Source organism: Spermophilus citellus (genome assembly GCF_964194105.1).
Source record: "Spermophilus citellus genome assembly, chromosome: 1".
NCBI classification, from domain to species: domain Eukaryota; kingdom Metazoa; phylum Chordata; class Mammalia; order Rodentia; family Sciuridae; genus Spermophilus; species Spermophilus citellus.
Genome location: NC_138182.1, coordinates 244,795,244 through 244,821,946, shown reverse-complemented (window position 1 = coordinate 244,821,946; position 26,703 = coordinate 244,795,244). Strand labels below are relative to the sequence as shown.

At 44.9% G+C, this 26,703-nt stretch overlaps 2 protein-coding genes across 2 annotated transcripts; both read right to left on the bottom strand.

Annotated features, from left to right (window-relative positions):
• Nucleotides 1–445: 445 nt before the first annotated feature.
• On the bottom strand, nucleotides 446–6,220 carry MCIDAS (multiciliate differentiation and DNA synthesis associated cell cycle protein; the record flags this gene model as incomplete). Its single annotated transcript, XM_081296617.1, has 7 exons — nucleotides 6,027–6,220; nucleotides 5,844–5,940; nucleotides 5,604–5,695; nucleotides 2,514–2,595; nucleotides 1,769–1,992; nucleotides 1,094–1,204; nucleotides 446–886 (listed from the first exon to the last, which is right to left on the bottom strand). Exons 1-7 carry the CDS (start codon nucleotides 6,141–6,143, stop codon nucleotides 446–448), a joined length of 1,164 nt encoding a protein of 387 aa, XP_081152743.1. The 5' UTR covers nucleotides 6,144–6,220.
• A 3,839-nt stretch (nucleotides 6,221–10,059) lies between these two features.
• Nucleotides 10,060–12,670, bottom strand: CCNO (cyclin O). The gene is made up of 3 exons (XM_081279098.1): nucleotides 12,053–12,670; nucleotides 11,230–11,415; nucleotides 10,060–10,770 (listed from the first exon to the last, which is right to left on the bottom strand). Exons 1-3 carry the CDS (start codon nucleotides 12,428–12,430, stop codon nucleotides 10,285–10,287), a joined length of 1,050 nt encoding a protein of 349 aa, XP_081135224.1. The 5' UTR covers nucleotides 12,431–12,670; the 3' UTR covers nucleotides 10,060–10,284.
• Between the last annotated feature and the right edge of the window lie 14,033 nt (nucleotides 12,671–26,703).

The window sequence follows — 26,703 nt, the reverse complement described above, 5'->3', positions numbered from 1 at the left end:
CGCCCAACTTAAGAAAGAATGTTTCTTATTTAACTAATTGGCAATCCTCCTGCCTCAGCCTCCCAAATAGCTGAGATTACAAGTGTGTGCCACCGCACCCGGACAACCAATTGATTTCTAAATCCCTTCCTGCTCTACATAGTTCAAAGATGCTAGAAATAAATATTTTTAAAATAGACTGTGATGTGTGTGTACACACACATGCGTATATGTATAGATACACGCAGTGAAAAGGAGAAAGACTATACAATGCTTCACAGCTGTGCATTAAAACTTTACAGTGCATTAAAATCAAGACGTTTTTGTTAGAAGTTTCAGGGTGGCATTCGCCTGCAGAGTGAGTTTTGAAAAGCCAGATTTGGGAAATGGTTCCAGTAACTCCTACTCAACCTGCAGGCGCTTCACCTGTGTTCCAGGGCAGTGTTTGATGGGACCACATCCCAGCTCAACTAGGTACCCAGCGGAATTTGTAGCCCCCACTGGCTGTTCGGATGGTGAAGGCATTGCCCTGGGGGAAGGCGAGCGTGCGGATAGTGCAGTGGCTGCGGATTGGAGTGCTGAAAGAGCCGCCCTCCTCCAGCTCGCTGTGGTTCAGGTTCAATGAGCTGCGACAGCAGTCGGTGCGCAGTCCTCGGAAGGCTCCGTGCAGATTTCCGGGCCAGCAGTCAGTGTTCCTGGGCTCGGTTTGCAGGCGGGGCCTCTTGGCATCGCGACTCTGTAGGGCTTCATCACAACGCCGAGAAATCTCTTTCAGTATGGCGTCTACTTCCGCGCAATCTTGACCGGCAGCGCTGAACATCTCCTCCAAGCTCCTTTTTGCAGTCGTTTTGAACAGGAAGGGCTCGGTGGTGGCCCCGCAATCTCGGGACTGCGTGATCATCAGCTTCTATGAAAGATGGGGAAGAGCGCCACCCTGGGGCCAGCGGGAATCGCCCCAAGCCGGGCGCGCAAAAGGACACCCGGGTGTACTACGCACTGCACTACGTCCCTACGTCCTGAACCCCACTGGGTTCCCACACAGGGAGCAGAGTGGGTGTGCAATGAAACAGCTTCCAGAGCCCCGCAATGTCCCACACGCTTGCTCCCTACTTACATCCAGCACCGAGGCCAGGTGTCTGGTCCGGCTGGCGAGTTCTTTCAGCTGCACGTTCCGTTCCTTAAGCGAGGCGATCTCCTCCTGTTTCTGAGTTAGCGTCACGTGCAGCTACAGGAGGAGATCCAAACGTTCAGGGACTTGGCCACCGTGCTTGGTCTCATCTGCGTGAATTAAACCCAGATCCTGACGTCTCACCAGGAATTGAGCACCCAAGGGCATTTACACTTCTGAGAATCATCAATTTATTTGACTTTTTCCCCCCACGGTACTTGGATTAAAATGTATCTTCAGTGTGGCCGTGGTAGTGACTAGTACCTGGTTGGGCAACAGGCAGATCTAGCTTCTGCCTCTGAACTTCAAACATCCTGTTTTAATTATTAGTAAAATGAAGTTGGTAAGTATGTTTTAGCTCAGTACTTAATAAATGAGAAGAATAATTTAATAAGCACGGTGCCAGGCACAAAAGAAAGCCTTCAATAAATAAAATATTTGGTAAAGTGGAATTAATACCACTTAGTGAAGTTGGAAAGTGGGGTGGGACCACTGGAGCAATATGTGAACCACTAGCCTGTCCACACATGTACAGGGGAGCGTCCCAGTCCTTTCAACCCCACTTCTGCCTTACTCCAGTCCCGGCCCTAGGATTCCTGGTCACTAGTTCAGTGTCCCTACTTGGTTATTTTCAACGAGAGCGTTCCCCAGTGCTCTCTGGTTCTGGTCGGCCAGCTCCTTCCAGTACTGTTCTGGCGGCGGCACCTCTGGAGGGCGTAGTGGTGCTGACTGGAGGGCCCGGGGCTCCAACCGCTGGGAGAGGTAGGACCCGAGAGGTGATACATCGCAAGGAGAGAAGGGGAAGTCACTGACGGCCAGGGTAGGCGACATCAAAGTAGATGAGTCTGGGAAAAGGCGAAAGCTGGATATGTTGCTTCTGATTCATCCCCAGCTAGCTACAGGGTCAAAATGCCACACCAGATGTATGCTTTATACGGAGATTTTTTTTTCTTTATTAAGGAAAGCACCCCTCATTCCTGATATTTTGGACATATACAGCAGGCGCTCCATATATATACCTGTTGAGATAACCCTAGGGTAAACAGGCAACCCTGCGAGGACTTGGAAGTTACACAAGGCCTTCCCTCCTCTGCACACTATTGTCACTCAAGCTTTCCCAGGCCACGTCAGAGCGCAAGGACCCCTCTTCCAGAACCCACCCCGACAAACCAGCTATAAATTCAGCTATCCAATTTCTCCACTGGAGAAAGGGAATATCCTAAATATAGAAGCCCAAGACCCTTTTGTGAGGTGATGTCCAATCATTTACTGGCGGCTGGGTTCACCACCTTCAGGACCACAAAATCTTAACTAGTCTCATTTGGAGATGGGAGACATCCCGGCTGTTATTTAACGACTAAGATACTGCACTTGCCTGCAATGAGGTCATCCACTGTGTCTCTGAAATTCTGAAGACTGAAGTCCACTTCCGTTTCCAAGGTGTGGCTCTAAAATAAACCCGGGGGTGTAAAACGATCATCGATCATCGTTGAATCTGGAGGGTCCAGAACAATCCCCAGGTTGCGCCTCTTGGGAGGTGGGGGGACAATCTGCCGGCACTCGCTTTCACAGCGGAGAGTTTCATACCTGAAAACCAAGCCCTACCCGAGACAAGGAACCCAGCAGCCTTGCACTGCGCTGGTGGAGAACCAGAGGTGTAGAGTGTGCGGACCCGGTCAGCTAGACTTGGAGCCACGGATCTTCACAAGGCGCCAAAACTATTCCCTGAAGTCTTTCTCCGCAGACTGTGCGGGATATCTGCGGATCCGGGCTTTGGACAGCTGGACCGTGCTGCAGACAACCAACTGCCTCTGTGCGCTGTTCTTTGTGCACTTGTCAACCCTAACTCCAACTTACCCCCAACCAACCAAGAGGCCACGGCTCTAAGAGTAGAGAGCATGGCATGAACCCAGGTCTTTCCTCGGAGACCCGACAGCTTGCAGAGTCCTTCAATGTGGTAACTGGAAACTGCTTCTCAGAAAGCTCAGTCACAGCTAACCAAAAAGGAGGGTGAAAGATCATCTATGATTGGAGGAGCCAGGGATGCTATAAAAAATGCTTCTGTTCAGCAACGTGTGTTGCCTCTGTTGATCTTTTCAATTTATTTCAGTTTATTACAAAGTTGGAGTTGACTCCCCACTCCCCCCTCCCAGGATGCACCTCCAACTTCCTGAACTGTATGAATGCTTTTCTGGCCTCCAGTGAGGTGTCTAGGTAAGTGAAGGGGAAGAAAACTTAAAGGCTGGATGCCCAGGAACCTTCTTATTCTCTTAAATTGTGGATAATTCAAGTTGACAAAATGTTATTTTCTATATAGTCTCCCAGTTAATCCTCACACCAATGTGGGAGGCAGGTAGGGCTCAGGAAGTGCTTCCCCTTTCACTGAAGGAGAATATGAAGCTGGAGAAGTGGAGTTACCCAAAGTCCTCCCACTCTTGCAATGCTAGTGCCTATTCCAGTCATCTTTCCTATATAACTCATTACCTGTCTTTGGGGGGGGGGTGAGGGAAGGCCCAGCTTACACTAAAGATAACACTAGGAAGGGGAAGGGAGTCTCTGGAGCCATGATGGGAGGGGGACATATTCAATACGCCCATCAGAAATATCTTCTCTGATTCTGCTACTGATTCATGTGTGTCAATCATATTGCTCTCCCCAAAGCACTTCTCTACTAGTCATATATTTGGGGGAAAAGGAATTTACTCTGACCCAAACTTCAAGTATCAGTTTCTCTCAGAGAAGAAAAAGTCAAATCAAAGTCTGGAGGCCTCAGTACCATTTGAGCACTGAGGCCATAAGAGAAAAAAATCTGAGAAAGGAAGGACTGAGGGACCCAGACAAACCCTGATGCAGGAACTCTGCCTTGGTGGAAGTAATGAAATATGACAGTCTTCACGGATTGAAAGGTCTCTCTCTCTCTCTGCAGGTATTTGAGAAAAGCCCTTACCGTGAATAGATTGGAGGCCAACTCAGGAAATGTGGCTTAGGAAGTGCTTTCTCCTACAATATCCCAGGTTTTGGTCAATTCTAGACCTAAAACAATTCTAAAGCACTCCCTCTCTTTGTCTGCCTTCCCCTGTGGGACAGCAGCTAGCAAATGTAACCTAAAGGTGCACTGGTCAGGTGTTTGTTAGGGAGCTCTTTCCCTATACCAGCTCTTTCCCACAGAAATCCTGGACTTTCTAGTCCATGTGGTGTGATCCCTGGCCTTGAAGATTTGAATCCCACTTTCCCAATGAAATAACCCCGACATTTCTACAACTACAACAAGAAAAAAAATGCTGACACACAACATATTGTCAAATTTAAATTCAGTAGACTTAAGTGAGAATTCATCAAGAGGCCACTTGATTTTGTTGCTTGCAAAATAAACATGTTGGAGTAAGGGAGTGATCTAGGTCTCTGGGCCAAATGAAAGATGTCTTTGCTTATTTGCACATCCAGATCTTTAAAAAAAAAAAAAATTAAATGGCCTCTGCAGTTGCAGGGAACCACACACTCCCATCTCCTGCCTTAACAATCTCTGCTCTTAGGGCCACCTACCCTGAGTCCTCCTGAGCTCTTTCCCAAAGTTCTAAAAAGCTCTAAAAAGCCCAGTTCTGAGAGGTGTGTATGTCTTCTGGAGAGTTCTGTATCGAGACAACCACCTTGTGACCCCAGCACCTGCTGACAGAAAGCAGGAGTTGTCACTCTTCTGTGGGTAGCATCTGGATAAAATCACCTGTCCATCTATGAGCCAATCTTCTGGCCTTCTAGACCAGTGTTGAAAGGCTCCAATGTCTGGGAGTGTAAGCCCCTGCCTCTTTGCCACATGGTGGCAAGTGATTAGAACTTTTTTGGGAGGGGGCAGAGGATAAAAGGACTTTTTGAAAAGTGCCTAACTGCTGAAGGACCATCTCTACAGACAGGAATCTGTTTTGTCAGATTTCTTCCACAGTCCTTTGTCCTTCTTCTCGCTTCCCCTCAAATATAAACTCTTCCTCTTTTCCAGTGTTGATTGAGAAGTTATCCATCGATTTCCACTCTCCTTCAATACCCTCAGAATGAAAATGGTTAGTGAATGGCTGGGAAGAGGGTGTTGAGAGAAAAACAGGACAAGTATCCTGTACGCTGGTGCCCAGGGCAACTTTGCCCAGATTCACCCACTCGGTCCCTCAGTGTTCCATCTCCTCCCTGCCTTGTCACAGCTCCAGGGAATAAATGCGGAGAGGAAGGCAGGAGTGAATCCCACTGTAAAACTTGGCTAAAACAGCTCTGGAAACAGCAGCCTTCACAACATACTATGAGGGAAGAGGACACTCGGATCTGGGAGGCTCAGGTTTCCGCATGCCTCTTCCCTTCACCAGTTAAACGTGACTGCGGTGGGTGCCTGCGACAAACCTTTGCGGAAATAAACCCCCACTTAGGAATGAGGTTTGTATTTTCAGAGGCAGCAACGCTCCTCAAGGGGAAGTACCTGAGAGGCAGCCGGGTCACCACTAGGCGGCGCGTCGGACCCGAGTAGAGAGGAGCAGTCTGCGAGGTCTTGCAAGTCTATGGTGGTAAGGGCTGCGCAGGGAGACCGAGAGACACACACCAGGCGGACCCTAAGCCTCTTGACCAGATTGGCCGCTGGGACCCCCACCAGGACGTCGGAGACACGGGGAAGTTTCCCCTAGGGGAAAATGCAGGGTCGCGCACGTGCCTCGAGGCTCACCTGGCAGGGCAGCGGGCTCCACGTCCGGGGGGTCCTCGTATACAGACACCGGGCTGCCGCCGCCGCATCCCGAAAAGAACTTCCGCGGAGGGGCGAACTAACCGAGCACAGAATAGTGAATACCGGTCAGCCCTCAGGACAGGGAGTTCGCAGACCCCTCCGGGTCCCCACCAGAAACCCCACCTTCCTCTCCGGCTTCACGGGTTTGCGGAGAGGCGGGCCTGGCAGCTCCAGCATCCTGTTAGGGCAGATGCTATCGAAGACCCGGCGTCCCGCCGCGCTGCTCCCGCACACTTGCATCCTGTGTGTATCGCTGGAATGGCGACCCGCACCCCTACGGTCCCTGCGCTACCTGCGCCTGTTGGCTCAGAAGTTAGTCCGAGGTCGGGGAAGTCGCGTGGCCGGGGAGGAGAAGAAGAGGGCGGAGAGGAAAGGGAGAATGGTTGCTCGGGAGGGGTGGTTCGCGCCTGAGCGCCAGAGGTGGCGCCTTTAGTCTCTGGCAATCTGCGCGCGGGCGGAGGCGTTAACTCAACCTGGCAACCCGGCTTCCCCCGGGAGAAGCGAGCGCGGGGCCCAGGCCCATGAGCGCCCTTTCCGCCAGCGTTGGCGCCACCGCCTCCTGGCCGTGCCAGACGCAGAGAGCGAAAGAACTGAACTAGAAGCGACCGATCCCCAACATTGGTTACTGCCTTCCAATTTACGGACAGCGGGGATGGAAGAGTTAAAAGACTCATATTTCCTTTTCTTTGCACCCCAGTCACAAAGCACGAATAAACGTGAACTGACAATTGCCAAAGTCTGACTTCAGCATTTTGTTCTGTCTGGCAGGATTTAGTGGGGATGTAGCATTCTGGAAGGGATTCCTTATAATAATCCCAGTTTACAGAAACCCCTTCCCCCAAATCTGAGCAGCATTCGGGGTCTTGACTCAGTTGACTTTTATGTAGACTCCTGAACTAATGCAAAAGCCCCACCCCGTAACACTAGCCATGCACCTTCCTAGGTAGAGGCACCTGAGTACAATCTTAATTTTTTAAAAATTTTTTAAGAGAGAGAGAGAGAGAGAGAGAGAGAGAGAGAGAGAGAGAGAGAGAGAGAGAATTTTTTAATATTTATTTTTTTAGTTTTCGGCGGACACAACATCTTTGTTTGTATGTGGTGCGAGCGCGCTACCGCTTGAGCCACATCCCCAGCCCTGAGTACAGTCTTTAAAATAAATAAAGGATCATTAAGAAAAGTGACATCCATAAATCCTCCTCCAGCTTCTGAAAACTTACCAGTGGACAATCCCAAACTCCTGAAACCGGGTCCGGCCTCCCCTGATGGCTTCAGCTGCGCATCCCAGCGTTTAGCCTGCTGTCTCTACAACTAGGCTCTCCTGCTGTGCCATATTCTTAGCTCTCCGTCCCAGGCAGGAGTTTATCTCCCAGGAAAGGGGTATCTCTCAGAAACATCCTTAGTTGGGGGGGGGGGGTCTCTCTCAGGGGCACTTCAGAACCATCCAATTAAAAGAATCATTTGAAATTGCACATTATTTTCAAATTATACCTGGTAGTGAAAGTGAAAGATCCTCCTTAAAAATGTCATGATCCTCTTTTATTTGCACTCATTGTCTGGATTAAGAAATAAAATACCTACCGTAAGAGTGGTGGAGGAAAACCAGTGACAGACCTGGAGACCCTCTGACCACATCTATAGATTCAGGAACTGAGTAGAGGTGAAGCCAAATCAGCCAGCTAGAGCTGGTTTGGTACTCGGGTAGGGGGGAACTTGGGCTTTAGGATCAAAGTGCACAAGTATCTGGACTAGAGTCCACCAGATCTGTGAGCCCAGATCTTTAGGAAAATAGGTAGCTCTGCCCTCAATAGAGTTGAAGATGAATGGGATTATTTATGTAAAATGACTGGTGTTCCATGTGGATGAATTTCATGCCTTTTCAGTCACACTTCCAGCTTCCTACATCTTGTTCCTGGCTCTCTGTCCACTGAGTCCTCCCATTCCTGAGTCTATCTCCACCCCTTTCTTTACCCACCTTCTGGTCTGTAAAATGAGTAAGGGTGCTCTTGAGTTTTGGGGTGATCTTTACACATGGAGATGATCATAGATTTTCTAGGACAGGCCCACTTTTCAAGTCTTCATCAATGAGTTCCAAGTTGGGATAGAAAATACAAACATTATATCGTAAGAGTATCTGTGGCAACAAGAATTGGAAATATATGACTCCTAGTCTGGATGATTGTAGAATTAATTAGCAAGTTCCTGGAGAACTTAGCACCAGGAGAGACAAGGATGGAATTTTAGAGGATATAGCTGAATGAGAGAGTCATTGCTGGTAAAGACAACTTCCAAAGTCACCTCCTTGCAGCCAGGCTGAAGGCTTCAGATACTTTGGACTTGGGCTAGGCATTTTGATCTTTCTCCTCCTCTTTTTTCACCATCACAAAATAGCTTTTCCACAGATGGGGGAATCATCATTTCCTTCTCCTGGTACCAAGGAGGAAATGTTCCTGGATACATGTCAACTTATCAGGACAACAGAGGTCTAAAGGACCCTAGGCTCTAAAATACTCTCTATGTGGAGAGAAGTACAAAGAAGCTTTAGTTTGCTTTGAGTTTGTTTGCTTTTTATTTGCCATACATTTTGTTTTATTTTAAATGCAGTATACATGACTGGGGATTCCCCTCCAAAACTTTTTATTATAAATTTTTTCAACCATACAGAAATTTTTAAAAGGCAAAAACAATTCAATGAACCATATATTCACATCCCCCATTAACATTTCCCTCTATTTCTTTGTCCCAAGTTGGTTTTTTTTTTTGCCCCTGCAGGATCCTTCTCCTAATTGTGCAGGTTAGTCTTTGCTTTTTGAAGACACTATTTGCCACCCGTGCTTATATAGAGCTTCTCATTACAGTCGTACTTCAACACTTTCAAACAGATGCTACCATTATACCCGTTTTTATAGATGGGATGTGGGCATATACCTGCATAAGGTTAACCATCAAATTGACTCCAGAGCCTTACTTGTTGACTCACTACTTGATACTGCCTCACATTTAAACTTAATCTCACTTAGACTCTACAACAACCCTGGTTTCAATTATAGAGTTCAAAGAGGTTAAGAAGCTGAGATTCAGGGCCTAAAGGAGATTCTTGACAGGGAGAATGATGATGTGACAACTGTAGCACCACAGAAACCAAGCAAGCTTCTATCTCAGTTCCCAGCCCAGTTTTCCTATCTATAACATGAATCCTTATGACTGGAAGTAAGGACCATGCTGACTCTATAGTTTTGCTTTTGTGGAGCTGGGGATTGAATCCAAGGCCTTGTGCATGTGAGGCAAGCACTTTACCAACTGAGCTATACCCCTAGTCCCTAATGAATGGTGAACACTGAGTAAATAACTGTGTGGCAACTATTTTGGGAACAGATTTTGTTGAGAATGGTTAGAAACCTATAAATTGGAGAAGCTTAGCAGTGTGGCTAAGGGTGGTACTCTGGACTCAGATCACCAGCCTTCAAGTCCTTTCTGTGTGCCAGTGTAATCCTCTGAAAACTGGGATAGTAGACTGCTTGAAACAACCCTTAGATGCTATCAAAATAACTAATGATAAACAGTGCCTAGTAAATCACAAGCACTATATATATATAACCTTCACTACTATAATCCAGTCATTACCTTGAGCTCACATGTAGCAGCATTAATGAGGTGGCTACAAGGAAATGGGCTCAATAGCCCCAACAGCCTGCAAAGCCTTCCTTTTCAACATCTGTTGGTAGATGTAGGATTCTATACTGAAATATTTCTTGCTTTTTGCCCTCTGCTAGTGTGCCTACATGGTTTCCCACCTCTGCCATCATATTCACTAGCAAGTGCAACCTATGGCCCCTCTGCACATCACAGACTTTTGTGGGTTCTACTCTGTCTCACACCCCAGCACACCCTTTGTAACCCTGGGTTGCACAGTCCTCATGCTCCTAACACAAGAGTCACAGAATTCAAGCAGACAAGTGACCCTGATTGGTCTTATCATTGGAACAGTGGCATCCCAAACCTTGCCAGATGGGTTTCACAGAGATGTTAACTCCAAAGTGAATCAGTGGGAGGAGAGCATCCCTGGAACAGTTTCAGCTGCCCCATTCTGAGGCTGACTTCACCTTCCTTCCCCAGGACAGACAGGGCAATAGCAGCATTCAGATTAAAAAACAACAACAACAACAACAACAGCCTCTTTACTGGGGAAAGGGGGAAAGACAGCTCCCTCATTTGTTTAGTGCACAATAAATTATTAGACTCTGCTATGCTGAGGTGCAAGATGGACAACCCACAGGATGGCGAGCAGGAGTCCTGAATATTCATTCCCCTGCCCCCAATACTGCACTCTTCAGAAGCAATGCCCAACCTCCAGGACCAGAGAATAGAAGCCCAAGGGTCTGCTTTATTTCAAGCTTGGGAACAGGTTGCACTTCTTGCAAATCCGGAGGGGCAGCATGTGAGTCAGAGAGGTACTGTTTATGGCCACCAGCAGCTGCAGCTTTCCCAGGCAGTCCTGCAGCGCCGTCTCTGAGTGTTCGCCCAGGCGCAAGTCCACCGGGTGTGGAAGCCGCAGCATGCGATCTGCTAGCGCCAGGCAGCAGATGGCCAGCAGGGAGGGAGCATAGCTAGAGAAGGCATAATCAGCCAGGCTTAGCTCAGCCACCCCCCGCGCCAGGGTTTGTGCTTCCAGGGCTTCGGAGACTTCAGCCTGTCCGGCCTCCACGCGGGTGTGAGTGAAATGCTCCAGGAAGAAGCTGATGGTGGGGGCACCCAGGCTGAAGTGCAGCTTGTGCAGCACGATGCATTCGAGATTGCAGAGTTGCTGCCGGGAGAAGGCTCCGCAGCACAGGGCCAGAAGCTGTTTCACGCGCGGTGGGTGCACCTCCACCTGCAACACAGTGTGCATTCATCCCCTGCCTCTCTGCTTCCAGGGCTGAGGCTTTACCAGTCTGAAACCCAGTAGAAAACTGTGTCTCCCCATCATCCCTTTCAGAGAGAGAGCCTGGCTTAACCTTTCCACCACTCCACCTAGTATGTACTTTCAAAGTAGCTTCTCTACTGTTTTACTAAAAACAAGGTTTGGGAATTTTTGAGCCTGCTCCCCGACCCGACTAGAACAGAGGTGCCAAAAAACTTTTGGGGATTAACTACGACTTACTTCTTGGGGGGCTGAGTGAAAGGATTCTTGGTTTATAGGAGGATCATGAAGTTAAGGCTTAGAATCTATAGATTCGCAAGACTCTGGCAAAAGAAATCAACACACTGAAACCTTGCGCTGGAGAACCCGGTGGCCAGAGAATGGAAGGGAGTTTGGCTGCACCCGAAGCCCCATGCTTCGTCAAGATACCTGTTTGCAAGCGATAAGCAGAGAGGTGACTCCGAGCAGCTGGAAGCAGTCTGCAGCCACTGGTGTGGTGGTGAGGAAGCGGTCCAGAGTGTTCACTGTCAGGCACAGTGACTCGAACGAGAGGCCGAATTGGCGGTGCACTGGGATCAGCCAGCTGAGCAGTTTACAACGGGATTCCGCAGTCACCTGCCGAGAGGGAGGAGGAAGGCGAGGAGGCTGAGCCTCGAGATAAACTGGGGGGAAGTGGGGGCGGGGAACTCCAGAAAGGAAGGGTCAGGTCGCCCCAGGGAACTTTCCCCAAAGAAAGCGAGAAGAGGAAAAAGCTAAGTGCCCTAGAAACTGAGAAACAGGAGGGCAGTGCCGCTGCGGAAAGAGGGCTGGACTGCTGAAAACCGAAAAGTTTGGATTCGTGCCCGGCGCTGTACCAGCTCGGCATACTCATTGCCTCGAGTAATCCTCTCAGCAATTCGATGGAAGGTAGGGGTGGATGAGTAGTCCATTTTGCAGACGAAGAAACGAATTTAGGATTGTTAAGTAAATTGCCCGAGGTCTGTAGGAGTTCGGGCTCAACCCAGAAACTAACTCCTTTGCACTCTTCACTGCCCCATTAGTTTGAAGACTTGCGGCAGGTCACTTAAGCCATCTACTTTTCTCCCACTGTAAATTGAGGACCGTGACCTGGCCCTGGAAGGCCTCTCTTGCTCTGCCTGGGGGCAGGGACTGAGACGCGTTGCTCATGGCGCCGCGAAAGGTAAAAGCAGAAAAGGAGAGAGCCTGGGAGAGCAAGAGCAGCGGCGGGGGACTGGCTGTGCCAGCGCCTCACTTGTGGCTGCCTCGCCAGAGACTCCCGCGGATGGAAGCGGCTCTCCTGAGCCTTACGGAAAGCGTAGCAGCTCTGGCCGTAGTCCCGGAAGGTTTGTAGATCTAGCGGCTCCAGCGGCCGGGCAGGACCCGGCAGGGGGCTACAGTCTCGCGCCACCGACTCGGCGGGGCTGTTTGCAAGGTCCGAACCGGAGCTGGGAGACTCGAAAAGGTCGCAAACTCCGGAGTCTCCTCGGGGCGTGCAGGGGTTCCGGGGCTGAAGCGGCTCTTTCCTCCGGAGGCGCGGGCGCCTGCTCTTCTTCACGGGGGCTCGAAAATTCTGGTTGTTGTCTAGCCTCCCTGCTCCGGCAGAGGGGCTGGTGGGGCAGGGGGTCACCATGGCGTAGCCAGGTGGCCGCTCTACTACCCCGCAATGCCCTGGCTGCGGCAGGCTGCAAACGTACGCACGACAGATACGCGTGGGGAGGCGGGGTCCCGTGGCTGGTGCGGTCCTAAGTAGTCCACCTGCCCCTTCCCTGGACCACACCCCCTGGCTCCTCACTGGCTAAGCCCAGAGCGGCACCAGAGCCGCGGCTGAAGAGCCACTCCCCTCGGAGTTCTAGCTGAGCGTCGCCTCCGCGTTCAACAGAGCTGAGCAGGCGCTACCCACGCCAGGCACCCGCCTTCTGCCGCCGGCTCGCGCGCGTCCCGAGTTACCTGGGCAACCAGAGCTCGGGTAGTGGCGGTAGCTGGGCGCGCGGAGCCGATCGGAGTAGGAGAGTCTGCCCAGCCAGGTGAGCCACGGGCCCAGCTGAGGAGTTCCGGCTGCACGGGGAGAAAAAAGATTCTCCAGGGATTATCTGCCTGTCCAAAGCAGATAGTCTAGATACGTGCCAGCCCCTTCACGCTGGCTTTAACTCTGGTCGGTGATTTTGTAAATCAAGGTCTGTTTCTGAGCTCCAGATGAAGGTGGGGCTAGAATTTTGTCAGCAGCTTTTTTGTTTGTTTTTTTCAGAGACCCATACCAGTAATGTGAATTCATATGCATAGGTGTTTTGTTTCATCACTACCCTTCCTTACGCGGGTCTCGGGGAGCGAAGCCTTGGCAGTGCTGCTCTGTGATGCTGTGTATGTAGAAGCTAGCCCCACAGTCATTCATGATCCAACAAAACATAAAACTGTCCAAAGATACATCAAAAAGCATGGCTGCAGCCGGGCGTGGTGGCTCACGCCTGTAATCCCAGCAGTTTGGCGGGGCTGAGACAGGAGGATCGCAGGTGCGAAGCCATTTAGCAAGGCTCTGAGCAATTTAGTAAGACCCTGTCTCAAAATAAAGAATAAAAAGGTCTGGGAGCCAGGTGTGGCACAAGCCTGTAATCCCAGCGGCTGAGGAGGCTGGGGCTGGAGGATCATGAGTTCAAAGCCAGCCTCAGCAAACGCGAGGCGCTAAGCAACTCAGTAGACCCTGTCTCTAAATGAAATACAAAATAGGGCTGGGGACGTGGCTCAGTGATCTAGTGCCTGTGAATTCAATCCCCAGTACCAAAAAAAGGGGAGGGGGGCTGGGGGTGTGGTTGCGGGGTAAGCGCCCTTGGGTTTATTCCCTGGTTTTAAAGAAGAAGAAAAAAGTCTGCAGCTTTCTAAATAGTACTTTCTCCCGCACTTTTCTCCCCAAGCCAAATAAGTCTAGAAGCTGCAGCTATTGAAGAACATAACGTTGTAGTGGGGTGGCAGTTCTAGTTTTATCAAAGCGCTCACAACGGGCTGTTCTGTTTTAGGTCATTAGCTTCTAACTCTCTGCCCTGAGAAGCCCAGTCCTTCCTTGGTTATTCCCTGCTCCTTCCTGAAGAGAGCTCAGGGAAATACAGATGGAATGTTGGGGAGGCGCCCAAACAGAAGGGAAGGGGCTGGACTGGACGAAGCACTGAAGGGCGCTTCACTGGTTTAGTCCACAGACTCCAGTCCTGGTAGAAGCTAGAGTCCTTCTTTGGCCTGAGTGAATCTTCCTGAGGGTCTAATCCTTTAGGAGAATGGGCCCTTAGGTAACATCTAACCCATCTTATGAGCATCCTAGAGCATAGAGTCCAGATACACTAAGCCTGAACTTTCCAGAAGTGCTCCAGGAAGCATAGTTACTAGATGCCACACTACCAGCAGGTTTAGTCATCCCAACGTCGTTCCAGAAGAAAACTGATACATGTGTGTAATCAAAATGCAAATTTCTGTCACTAGAAATTTTAGTGAGAGGGTGGGTGGAGTCTCCTAGAGATGCAAGTGAAAGAAAATGAAGAAATTTCAAGTTCTGGCCTCTGTTAATCCTATTTCCCTGTAACTCTAAGACAGCTCTTTATTCTCTCAATTCAAATAAATAGTGTCATCTGTACCTTGGGAAATTAGCTTAGACTCATCTAGGAGAAGTTTTCAAAATGCAAGGTGCCTGGCCTGTCTCCTCTCTATTGTTGGGGAACATTATGGGAGGGGCTAGTGAGTTTGTAGAGAGGAGTCAGATATCAGAGTTCTTCTTGGAAAAGCTTTCTGGGTGAAGAGAACAAATTCAGGAGTTCTGATTTTTCCTTTCAGCCCAGACTACCAATGTGGTACAGTGAAAAGAGCATGGGTCAACTCCCAGGATCGAACCTATTGCTCCATATATTGGCCATATTGGACAAGACATTTCCAAGTCTCCACATCCTCCTCTGTTATATGTAGATATTATTAATTTCCTTGAGGGTTGAGTGAAATAGGTGTAAAAACTCAAAGTCCTTTTGAAATGTAAAATAATGGGGTCACCTTAAAACTGTCCTTGTGGAGACAACAATGTTACCACATTGAGACATTTTGAAAAGTAGTACTGTCATTTGATCACTTATGGATGTGAGGCTCTTATTACTTTGCTAAAAATGCTTTGTACTCTGAGGGGATTGCCTGAGTTTTAGCTCAGAGTTTGTGGAATGCCCGCTATGCCAGATGCTGTTCCTAAAGCAGTGAGCAATATTGTGTAGGCCTGCCCTTGCAGAGATGATACTCTGTGGGGAAAACAACAAGTCACTGATTTAACATAGGATCTCCTGGGTTTAGGGTTGATTGAGAAAACAACATATGTGCTTATTTGAAAGCCAGATAAATAAGAAATAATTTTTTAGCATAAGTATGTTCTAAATATTGCATGCTACATATTTATAGGAAAAAACTATTGTTTATCTGAAATCCAGAAATTGCATGAGACATGCTTTTACTGAGAGATTATTTTTTCATTTTCTGACATTCAAATTTAATTGACATCTAGCAGTCCTTCCTGAGTGCCAGAGAAACCTGTAGTAGGAGCAACTTGCCTGGCCTAGAAAAGCTTTCCAAAGCAAGTGGTGGTGGAAGAAGGAAGATGGGAAGAAGAGAGGAGTATTTGGGCCAGAGTATTCCAGGTACAGGAGCAGGGTGTGGGAGGTCCTAGGAGCAGATTCCTGGGAAATTCTATATAGGGCCTATCTGATACAGAATGACTAGAACAGAGTCAAGGAGAAGCAAAGAATTAGGGATATAATAGCTAATACTATATAATAATATAATAATTATTATATAAAATTTATGTGCCAGGTTCTGTGTTATGCTATTTGTGTAATTGATTCAGTCTTCACAACAGCTCCGGGAGATAGCATCTACTATTATCCCCATTTATAGATGAGAAAACTGAGGCATAGAGAGGTAATTTACTCAAGGTAAACACAGCTAGAAAATAAAACTGGGATTCAAAGTTAGCCTCGCTCATGATGCTATACTGATTCAGCAGCAAAGTCAGGCAGTGCCCTTATAGGCTGTGTTAAATATTTTGACTTTATTTGAATCTATTCAAGAAGCCTGACAAAAGGAGAGAGATGATAAGTCTTTTGTTTAAAAGATTACTCTGTCTTGAGGAAAACTGTTTTGGAGGGCAAAGTGGAAGCCCAGTTATTAGATACAGCAATTCAGGCAAGAGATGATGATGGGTAAGGAGGATGGAGAAAAGGGATTAGATTCTAAGGATAGTTAGGAAATAGACAAAAAGGAAGGCTCAATGTTAATGTTAGGAGAAACCAGGGAGGACTGTGAGTCTGACTTATGCACTGGGCAAGTGAGTGGATGGTGATTAAAACAGTGAAGCCTCTATAGTTCTGGTTAAGGCCAAAGAGAAAATTGAGTGTTCCATTAGGTACCTCTTTAAAACAAAAACTCAACCAGGATTCAAGAATTAAAGGTCACCTATTTAAATAATGAATATGCATATCTATTTAAATAATAAATATGCATGTATAAGTGGTTACCTTTTATTCACAGTTGTTACTTATTTAAAACATTATCTCTAAGATTTTTATTGAATTGGTTCACTAAAATATTTGTACATTTAATATACATTTATAGAGAGAGCTCAACTGTAATTTAAGAATCATCAAAAAAAAAAAAAAAATAGTCGAGCACTGTGGCACATGTTTAGAATCCCAGCAACTCTCTGGGCTGAGACAGGAAGACCACAAGTTCAAGGCCCACCTTAGCAAAATAGTGAGGCCCTGTCTCAAAATAAAAAAGGAAAAGGACTGGGGATGTAGCTCAGTGGTAAAGTGCTCCTGGCTTCAATCTGCAGACCAATAACAACAAAACAGAATTAGGCAAAAGTAAACCTTGAAGGGAGTTTTTCTGACTTAGCATCCCAGTGGTAAAAAAATCTAATTTTATTACAGGGGATGGTTTTTATGTCTTTTTCTAACTCTGAGTGTTGAATAAAACTTTATTTCTAGCTGACTTAACTTGGATATAAGTCCCCTCTTACAGTTAGTTGCCTTTAAAGCTGAGGGCTAGATTTTATATCTAGAACTCCAATCCACTGCTTCCAAAAAGAGTTCCCCTGGGTCATTTATCTAAACCCCTGAGGTTTTTTGTAGCTTTTTTCTACAAATAGAATAGAAAAGCAAAGACTGTCAGCCATCTCCCTATTTCAGGGCTAGCATGACATCTGTACCTCTTTCCCTCTATTCTCTGTTTTATAGCTTTTGCTCATTGCTAAAAGCATTGTTTACTTTTACTCATTCATTCACTTATTCCTCAAATACTTATAGTCTACTATGTACCAGGCACTTTCCTAGTTGCCAGGAATAAAGCAGAGTATTCTCTGACTTCATAAAAACGTATATTTGAGTGAGAGAAGACATAATAATAAAAAATTTAAATTAATTATTAAATAAATAACATATTTAGTATGTTAACTGATGAAAAGAATGAAAGAAAATAAAGCCATAAAGCATGAGCATTGTAGGAATTTTATTTATTTTATTTAGTGTTGGGGATGGAACTCAGGGGTGCTTTGCCACAAAGCTATATTCCTAGTCCTTTTTTTTTTTTTTTTTTAAGACAGAGTTTCAATCAGTTGCCAAGAATGGCCTTGAAATTGTGATCCTCCTGCTTTAGCTTCCTGATTAGCTGGGATTACAGGCCTGCACCACTGCACCCAGCTGGGATTGTAGAAATTTTAAGTAGGGAGGTGATAAAGGAAAAGCCTCACTGAGTAGTTGACATTTGAGCAAAGACCTGAAGGAGCTGAAGGAGTGAGTCATGCATTAATCTGGGGAGAGGATTCCAGGCATGTGCAAAGCCCCTGAGGCAGGAGTGCATATGGAACAGAATAAAAGCTGAAAGTAACAAGAGATAAAAACAGAATTTCTGAAGAGATGCCCAGATTCTATAAGTAAAGTATTATTATTAAAATTCATTTCATCTGGCCTTTTCCCTTTTTTTAAATATGTAATTTCTAGTTGTTGATGGGCCTTTATTTTATTCACTTATTTATATGTGGTGCTAAGAATTGAACCCAGTGCCTCACACATGCCAGGTAAGTGCTCTACCACTGAGCCACAATCCCAGCTCCTGACTTTTACTTTTTAAAAAGTGATTTCTGGAGACTTTAAAATTACATATGTGACATCATATTACTATAGCACAGCACTGATTAAAGGGATCAACCAGGCTGAGAACTCATATGGATGGTGAAAAGGAGACTCAGAGAAAAGGATACCACTGAAAAGGCTCTTAAAACAATCCGACTGGGTGATGGTGATGCCTTGAACTAGGATAGTGGTAGAGGTGCTGAGAAGTGGCTGGCACCTAGATGTATTTTGAGCACATGCCGACATGAAGATGTAAGATACAACAGAGTCACGGATAGCCAGGAGTGATGGCATAAGCTTGTGATCCCAGGGATTCAGGAGGTGGAGGCAGGAGGATTGCAAGTTTAAGGCCAGCCTTGAGGCTCTGAGCAATTTAGTGAGACCCTGTCTCAAAATAAAAAATGGGCTGAGGATGTGGCTCAGTGGTTAAGTGCCCCTGGGTTCAATCCCTGGTAGGGAAGAGGAGGGGAGGTAAGGAGAGAGGAGGGAGAAAGAGAGGGAAGAGAAGGAAGAAAGGGAAGGGAGAAAGAAAGGAAGAAAGAAAAAGTCAACAGTGACCCCAAATATTCTGGCCTGAGTAACTGAAAAGATGAACTTTGTCTATAACTAAGATGGGAGAGACCAAGGGAAGGAAAAGGTTTTATGGAGAAGATCAGGAGTTTTTGATTTGAGCTTGTCAGGCCTGGGCCATCTGTTAGGCATCACACGGGGGATGTTGAGTAGGTATTTGAATACACAAGTTGAGAGTTCAGGAGAGAGGGCTCAGCTGGAGGTGAGACTTTGAGTGCCATCAATATATAAGGGTAAAAACACAATTGACCTTAAACAACCAGTTCTGTGTCTTCTTCCATTATACCATCATGTTTTCCTGACATGCCACTCCCTTTCATAGAACACAATGGTTAAATCCAGTTCAATGTGGTTGTAGATGGGACTTGTAAAGTGACATCCCTGCTTCACTGCTCTACCCTCTAAACGTTTCTAAGACAGTCGTTCAGAGACAATAGTATCACATTCTCCTTTCCTCAGCACTGTGGTATAGACAATCTGGTGCAAGTCCAGGGCTTTTTATTTTCCCTGTTAAATGTCTATAAAATTAATTTCTGTTTATTAATCTCTCTGATTCTTGGGCCCAATGTGTCTTAAAGGTGCTAGGTAAACCTGAAATACCTTAAAAATACTTTTAAAACCTAATTAAACATAAGCCTCTATCATGAAAGTTGCTTAACCATGGTTTGACCTGTTTGTTTTCAGGTGTGGCTTATGAAATGTGCAAGGGAGTATTAATATAATGGAACCAAAGCTTTTTTTTTTTTCCTCCCAGATTGATATTTTAGCTTAAAGCAAACGCCCCCAACTTCACTCTGCCCCAGCTTTAGGATTGTTGAGTTGAAGTAGGAACAACATATTTACTGTCAGTGCCTTGTTGCCACCTAAATGCAGACAACTTTGATAGTGTTTTAAATAATCTTTAAACTCAGTTTGATGTCACTGAAAATTATAAAGCTCTCTCTTTTTTTTTAATTACTGTAGTTAAGCACCAAAATTGAGAGGCAGTTAAGGTACCTGAAGTCAGACAAGTTTTGCTGGTATTTAGTAAACAAAGGGCAGGAATTTTCATTTTTTAAACCCAGATGTTTGATTTGCACGTCTGAATGACCAACTTTGTTTCCACCTTCTTGGTATTTTGCCAATTCTCAGTTCATCAAGGGTCAGCACACATGCTCAAGGGCAACCCCCTCCCCTCATGTATAGATGTGCTTTTCCCCCCACCCTCCAGTGGCAGTCTGCCCAGTATCACACACTGGATAAGACCCTTGGCTTTAGAGTCAAAGTCCTTGGGTTCAAAGCCCAGCTGCAGCACACCAGCTCTGTAGACTCAGGCAAGTTACTCAACCTCTTTATTCTTCAGTTTCCTTAGCCATTAAAAAAAAGAAAGAAAGAAAGGAGGGGTTAGGGTTAGGGTGGTCAGACATGTGGTGCATGCTTTCTACAGTACAGAAGACAAAGTGACTTGTTTCTGTGAGCCTGGAAAGCTTTTCCTTAGACTGTGATCCTAGTCTATGTGATCCTAGACTGTGAATCTCTCTGCTGAGTTCCTTCTGGATGGGGGTAGTGGGTGCTGACATGTAGACTCAGGGGTATCCGGAGGAGGCCTCCTAGCACTGTACATTCCCATTCCTTAAGATAGATCGAGATGTTGTTGTGCCATTAGACTTTATGGATATTTATTATGTAGCTTTATTATTAAGTCATTGCCCATGTATAGAGAGCAGTGTTTTAGCTGACTAATTAGGCTATTTATAATGGCATTTGCCTGAAGAAAAGGTATAATTTTCAGAAAAGAAACCAGAATAAGTTAGAGATATTGATAATTTGCAAGAAGGAAATGTCTCTTTTTAATATTTGCCCCTCTCCAGGTATTTGGAGATTTGCTCATTGATCGTTTGTGTGAAAGTGATATATGTCAGAGTTTATAATACTTTCAGAATAGTGACATATGCCATAAAATCAAGAGGCTGTAAATGCAAAGACTGATAGGGACTAAGGCAGAGGCTCTTGTGGCCGGCCTAATCACTTTTGAAGTCCTGACTACCTAAAACTATCACATTGTCAACACCTAAATTTCTAAGAAGTAGAAAGACTCAAACAGGACGTGAGTACCCTGGGAGCAAAGTTATATAACTTTGTGACACTGGTTTTGCTTTTGTTTTAATACTTGGATTATATTAGTGAACCTGACAGAACATTTGTGCAGCTTATGTGGGGTGGCCATACAGAGAGAGACAAGCAGTATAGGAACTGGGGCATTGGGAGTGCCAGTGGGTAGTTCACAGTATTTTAAAAATATTTTAAAAAATATTTTTCAGAATTTTTGACCAGAAAAAGCTTAGTGGAAAGGTAGCATTTGTGGGGGGAGGGTGTTACCAGGGATTGAAAGGGGCACTTAACCTCTGAACCACATTCCCAGCCCTATTTTGGATTTTATTTAGAGAAAGGGTCTCACCGAGTTGCTTAGTGCGTCGCCATCGCGGAGGCTGGCTTTGAACACACCAACTTCCTGCCTCAGCCTCCTAAGTTGCTGTGCCCAGTGAAAGGTAACATTTGAGCAGAGACCCCAGGAAGTGGAGTAATGGCCATATGTGTAGGAACAGTATCCATGTCAGACCAGTGCAAAGGTCCTGAGGCATGAGTAGGCCTGGTGTGTGGAGGAACACCAAGGAGGCCACTGTGGAGTAAGACTGAGGAGGACAGTAGCAGATGACATCAGTGAGGTATTGGAGTCAGATCATGTAGGACATGATTTGCTGAGTTCTTAGACTTTTAAGTTTATTTTATACCACTGTAGCATTTAGTGACCACCTCAACCATATATGATAGGTATAATTATTGTCCCTATTTTTCAGATGAGAAAACAAGTTCAGACAAATTAAAAAGCTTTCTTAAAGATATACTGATATGAAGTATAATGTTCAGGACTTAAATCCAGCATAAAATTCACCCCTATACTGTTCTATATTTATTTAATGCTAAAAGAGAACCCCAAGGGAAGGCTTTGGACCCCCCTTGGGCCACTGCTTTGAAAGGAGAGCAAAAACAAGGGGTCAGAACCCCACCAAGGAAAGGGGAGCCCCCAGGGTGGGAGCTGATTGCCCTTCTTGTGGTTAGTCTTGGGGATTCTGTGGTGTGTTTCACCAAGACAGGTATATTCCCAAGTATGTGCCAGAAGGTAAAAACTGAGCTGAAATCAGAAGGGAGGTAAAAGGAAGCAAAGCTTAGAGGCCAAAGAAGTGTGAAGCTGTGTGGAGTGTGATAACCACAGACTACCCTGTGAACCAGCCACCTCTCAGCAGGTGATCACCTAAGGAGTGAGTTTCCTTAATCTCTCAGAAATTGCAATTTCCTCTGTTTAGTGGCCTGGCTGGGAGTGAGAGAAAGCCTCAGAAAGCAGTTGGAGGGAGGGAAGCTGGTGCCTTTGTTTGAGCCAAGCTGTGACTAACAGCCTGTTGGAAAGTACACACAGCTTATCTTTCCACCTTCCATCCTGGTGCAAACCTGTATTTCACATGAAGGAGCAGATCTAAAACAAACCACTCAAGAAAGCGCTCAAAGAGTTCACCTGGTACTAGGATGTAACTGGACATGAGTACTCTAGTTGTCTCTCTCTTCCACAACCAATGTTTAATGCACAAGATCCCTGCTCACATGGAGCAAGAAGTGGGGACACTGAAGGTAAAACAAAACAAAATACCCAATATCAAACAGTAGTAAGTCTGTGCATCGATGTAAAAGTGTGATGGCCTGAATGTTCTCTCTGATATACAGATGCTGACTCACCATCTTTATTGTCCTTAATAATATTAAGACTGTTTCAGCAGGGCTGAGGATGTGGCTCAAGTGGTAGCGCGCTTGCCTGGCATGCGTGTGGCCCAGGTTTGATCCTCAGCACCACATACAAAGATGTTGTGTCTGCCGAAAACTGAAAAATAAATATTAAAAAAATTCAAAATTCTCTCTCTCTCTCTTTAAAAAAAAAAAAAAAAGAAAGAAACATTCTTAAAAAAAAGACTGTTTCAGCAATCTGGTGTCCTTTCAGTTCCATATCAGTTTTAGGATTATTTTTCTATTTATCTAAAAAATGCCATTGAACCTAGGGAGGCTTGAACCCAGGGGCATTCTACTACTGTGCTACATCTCCTATCCTTTTGAGACATGGTTTGCTAAATTATCCAGGCTGACTTTGAACTTGTACTCTTCTGCCTCAAACTCTCCATTAGTTGGGATTACATGTGTGTGCCATCACTCCTGGCTCAAATATTTTATTCATTTTGATGCCATTGTAAATGAGATTGTTTTCTGAATTTCTTTTTGGGATTATTTATCATTAGAAATGCAACTGCTTTTTGGTGTCATATCCAAGAAACCATTACTTAATCCAAGGTCCTGAAGACTTACTTTTTTTTTTTTTTTTTTTTGCTACTGGGGATTGAACCAAGGGGAGCTTTACCACCAAGCCATACCCCTACTCCAGCACTTAAAATTTTTTTAGTTTCGGAACAAGACAGGGATGCCCTCTATCTCCACTTCTATTCAATATAGTTCTCGAAACACTGGCCAGAGCAATTAGACAGACGAAAGAAATTAAAGGCATAAAAATTAGAAAAGAAGAACTTAAATTATCACTATTTGCAGATGACATGATTCTATACCTAGAAGACCCAAAAGAGTCTACAAAGAAACTACTGGAACTAATAAATGAATTCAGCAAAGTGTCAGGATATAAAATCAACACGCATAAATCAAAGGCATTTCTGTATATCAGCGACAAATCTTCGGAAACGGAAATGAGGAAAAACACTCCATTCAAGATATCCTCAAAAAAAAAATAAAATACTTGGGAATTAACCTAACAAAAGAGGTGAAAGATTTATATAATGAAAACTACAGAACCCTAAAGAGAGAAGTTGATGAAGATCTTAGAAGATGGAAAAACATACCCTGTTCATGGATAGGCAGAACTAACATCATCAAAATGGCGATATTACCAAAAGTTCTCTATAGGTTTAATGCAATGCCAATCAAAATCCCAACGGCATATCTTGTAGAAATTGACAAAGCAATCATGAAATTCATATGGAAAAATAAAAGACCCAGAATAGCAAAAGCAATTCTAAACAGGAAGTGTGAATCAGGCGGTATAGCGATACCAGATTTCAAACTATATTACAAAGCAATAGTGACAAAAACAGCATGGTACTGGTACCAAAACAGGCGGGTGGACCAATGGTTTAGAATAGAGGACACAGAGACTGATCCACAAAGTTACAACTATCTTATATTTGATAAAGGGGCTAAAAGCATGCAATGGAGGAAGGATAGCATCTTCAACAAATGGTGTTGGGAAAACTGGAAATCCATATGCAACAAAATGAAACTGAACCCCTTTCTCTCGCCATGCACAAAAGTTAACTCAAAATGGATCAAGGAACTTGATATCAAACCAGAGACTCTGCATCTGATAGAAGACAAAGTTGGATCCGATCTACAAATTGTGGGGTCGGGCTCCAAATTCCTTAATAGGACACCCATAGCACAAGAGTTAACAACAAGAATCAACAAATGGGACTTAATTAAACTTAAAAGTTTTTTCTCAGCAAGAGAAACAATAAGAGAGGTAAACAGGGAGCCTACATCCTGGGAACAAATCTTTACTCCTCACACTTCAGATAGAGCCCTAATATCCAGAGTATACAAAGAACTCAAAAAATTAGACAATAAGACAACAAATAACCCAATCAACAAATGGGCCAAGGACCTGAACAGACACTTCTCAGAGGAGGATATACAATCAATCAATAAGTACATGAAAAAATGCTCACCATCTCTAGCAGTCAGAGAAATGCAAATCAAAACCACCCTAAGATACCATTTCACTCCAGTAAGATTGGCAGCCACTATGAAGTCAAACAACAATAAGTGCTGGAGAGGCTGTGGAGAAAAGGGTACACTTGTACATTGCTGGTGGGACTGCAAATTGGTGCGGCCAATTTGGAAAGCAGTTTGGAGATTCCTGGGAAAGATGGGAATGGAACCACCATTTGACCCTGCTATTGCCCTTCTTGGACTATTCCCTGAAGACCTTAAAAGAGCATGCTACAGGGATACTGCCACATCGATGTTCATAGCAGCACAATTCACAATTGCTAGACTGTGGAACCAACCCAGATGCCCCTCAGTAGATGAATGGATAAAAAAAAAGTGGCATCTATACACAATGGAGTACTATGCAGCAATAAAAAATGACAAAATCATAGAATTTTCAGGGAAATGGATGGCACTAGAGCAGATTATGCTTAGTGAAGCTAGCCAATCCCTAAAAAACAAATACCAAATGTCGTCTTTGATATAATGTGAGCAACTATGAACAGAGCAGGGAGGAAGAGTAGGAAGAAAAGATTAACAATAAACAGAGACATGAGATGGGAGGGAAAGGGTGAGAAAAGGGAAATTGCATGGAAATGAAGGGAGACCCTCATTGCTATACAAAATTACATACAAGAGGTTGTGAGGGAATGGGAAAATAAACAAGGAGAGAAATGAAGTACAGTAGATGGGGTAGAGAGAGAAGCTGGGAGGGGAGGGGAGGGGGGATAGTAGGGGATAGGAAAGGTAGCAGAATACAACAATTATCAATAGGACATTATGTAAAAATGTGGAGGTGTAACCGATGTGACTCTGCAAGCTGCATTTGGGGTAAAATTGGGGGTTCATAACCCACTTCAGTCCAATGTATGAAGTGGGTTATGTCAAGAGCTTTGTAATGTTGTGAACAACCAATAAAAAAAAAAAAAAGAAAAAAAAATTTTTTTAGTTTGAGATAGGGTCTTGCTAGTTGCCAAGGGTGGCCTTTCCTTCCTGCCAGTCCTCTCTGATGACGACTCCTTCTACTTCCAAATGTCTCTGGCATAAGAATTGATTTAATGAGAATAAGTGGCATCCTATCTATACTAATACTAGGATTCAACAACTTATTTGAAAAGCATGACATTTTCTCACCTGATCCTGTTTTTCTTGCCACAATATATTAAGCTTCAGGGTATCCTCCCACTTTCCCCAATGACTATAGCACCTGGCCTGGTCTTCTCCATCCCTTTCCTGCATTCAGTGCTGATGAACCACATGCTGGTCACGCTATTCCTGGACCTATCTTCAGTGACTTCAATCTCTATTTTGCTATGTATCAATAGGGAAACTCTTTAGGTTTATTATTGGAACATGTACATGTTAGACTTTAAGTTATAAAATTAACTTCTTTAACCAACCTCCCTACCTTTCACTTATTCACAATAAATTTGGGATTAGATTGTGATCCCTTCGTTTTCCTGGTCCATGGCCTGTTCTGGACCCTTTTATTTCTATCTAAACATTTTTAGTCAACATGTTTCAATGATAGTTTCCTTCATTCTAAGATCCTATAATCATGTGATAAAAACAACCCCACCACTGACTTTATTTGCTCACCTTAAGCCATTAAGCCTTGTTGAAGAAAGCCAAGAGGCTTCCAACTTGTTCCCTGTAGTATGCTTCTTTAGTTGTTTTTGGGCTTTCTCTGATGTCATCCTTACACCCTGCTGGGTATTTCCATCTTGTCCAATAATTGGTAAGAGTCTTCCCACCTAAAATCATCTCATTCTTTAACCTACTATGCTCTTTTCCCTCATCATATCCATAAAGAATATTACTTACTTGCTGCCCCAGCTTTTCATTTACTCCCTAAAATTATGATTTGTGCCTGCGTAGAAAAGAGTTAACAGAGCAGGCCAAAGGTCTTTAGAAGGAACTGCTTACAAGAATGGCAATTTGGATAGAGCCTGGGAAGTAGGTTTTTTAAAAAATTCTTGCTTTTTAGGAAAAACTGTTTTGTTCTAGAGGCATGAAATATCCATTTTTCTTCAGGAATTCTGAAGTTTTGGTAGGTATGCCTGGACTTTGTGTCTATGTGATATCTAAATGCTTGGAATGACCTAAAGTGGGCTACTCAGGGCTGCACAACACAGAAGAAGCCCGTGTAGATTTTTCTAAACTTCACATTTGTGTTTTTTCCTATTGTATATCCTTTCTCTATAATAAAAGCCTCTGAGTCCTGCAGAAGTCCTTCTATTTAATCATCAAATGTGTGGATAGTTGTGGGACTTCTGACAGTGTCCTTTCTTGCAAATTTCAATTCAAACTGTCCTAAAAGGTTGACATATTCATCAGGGGG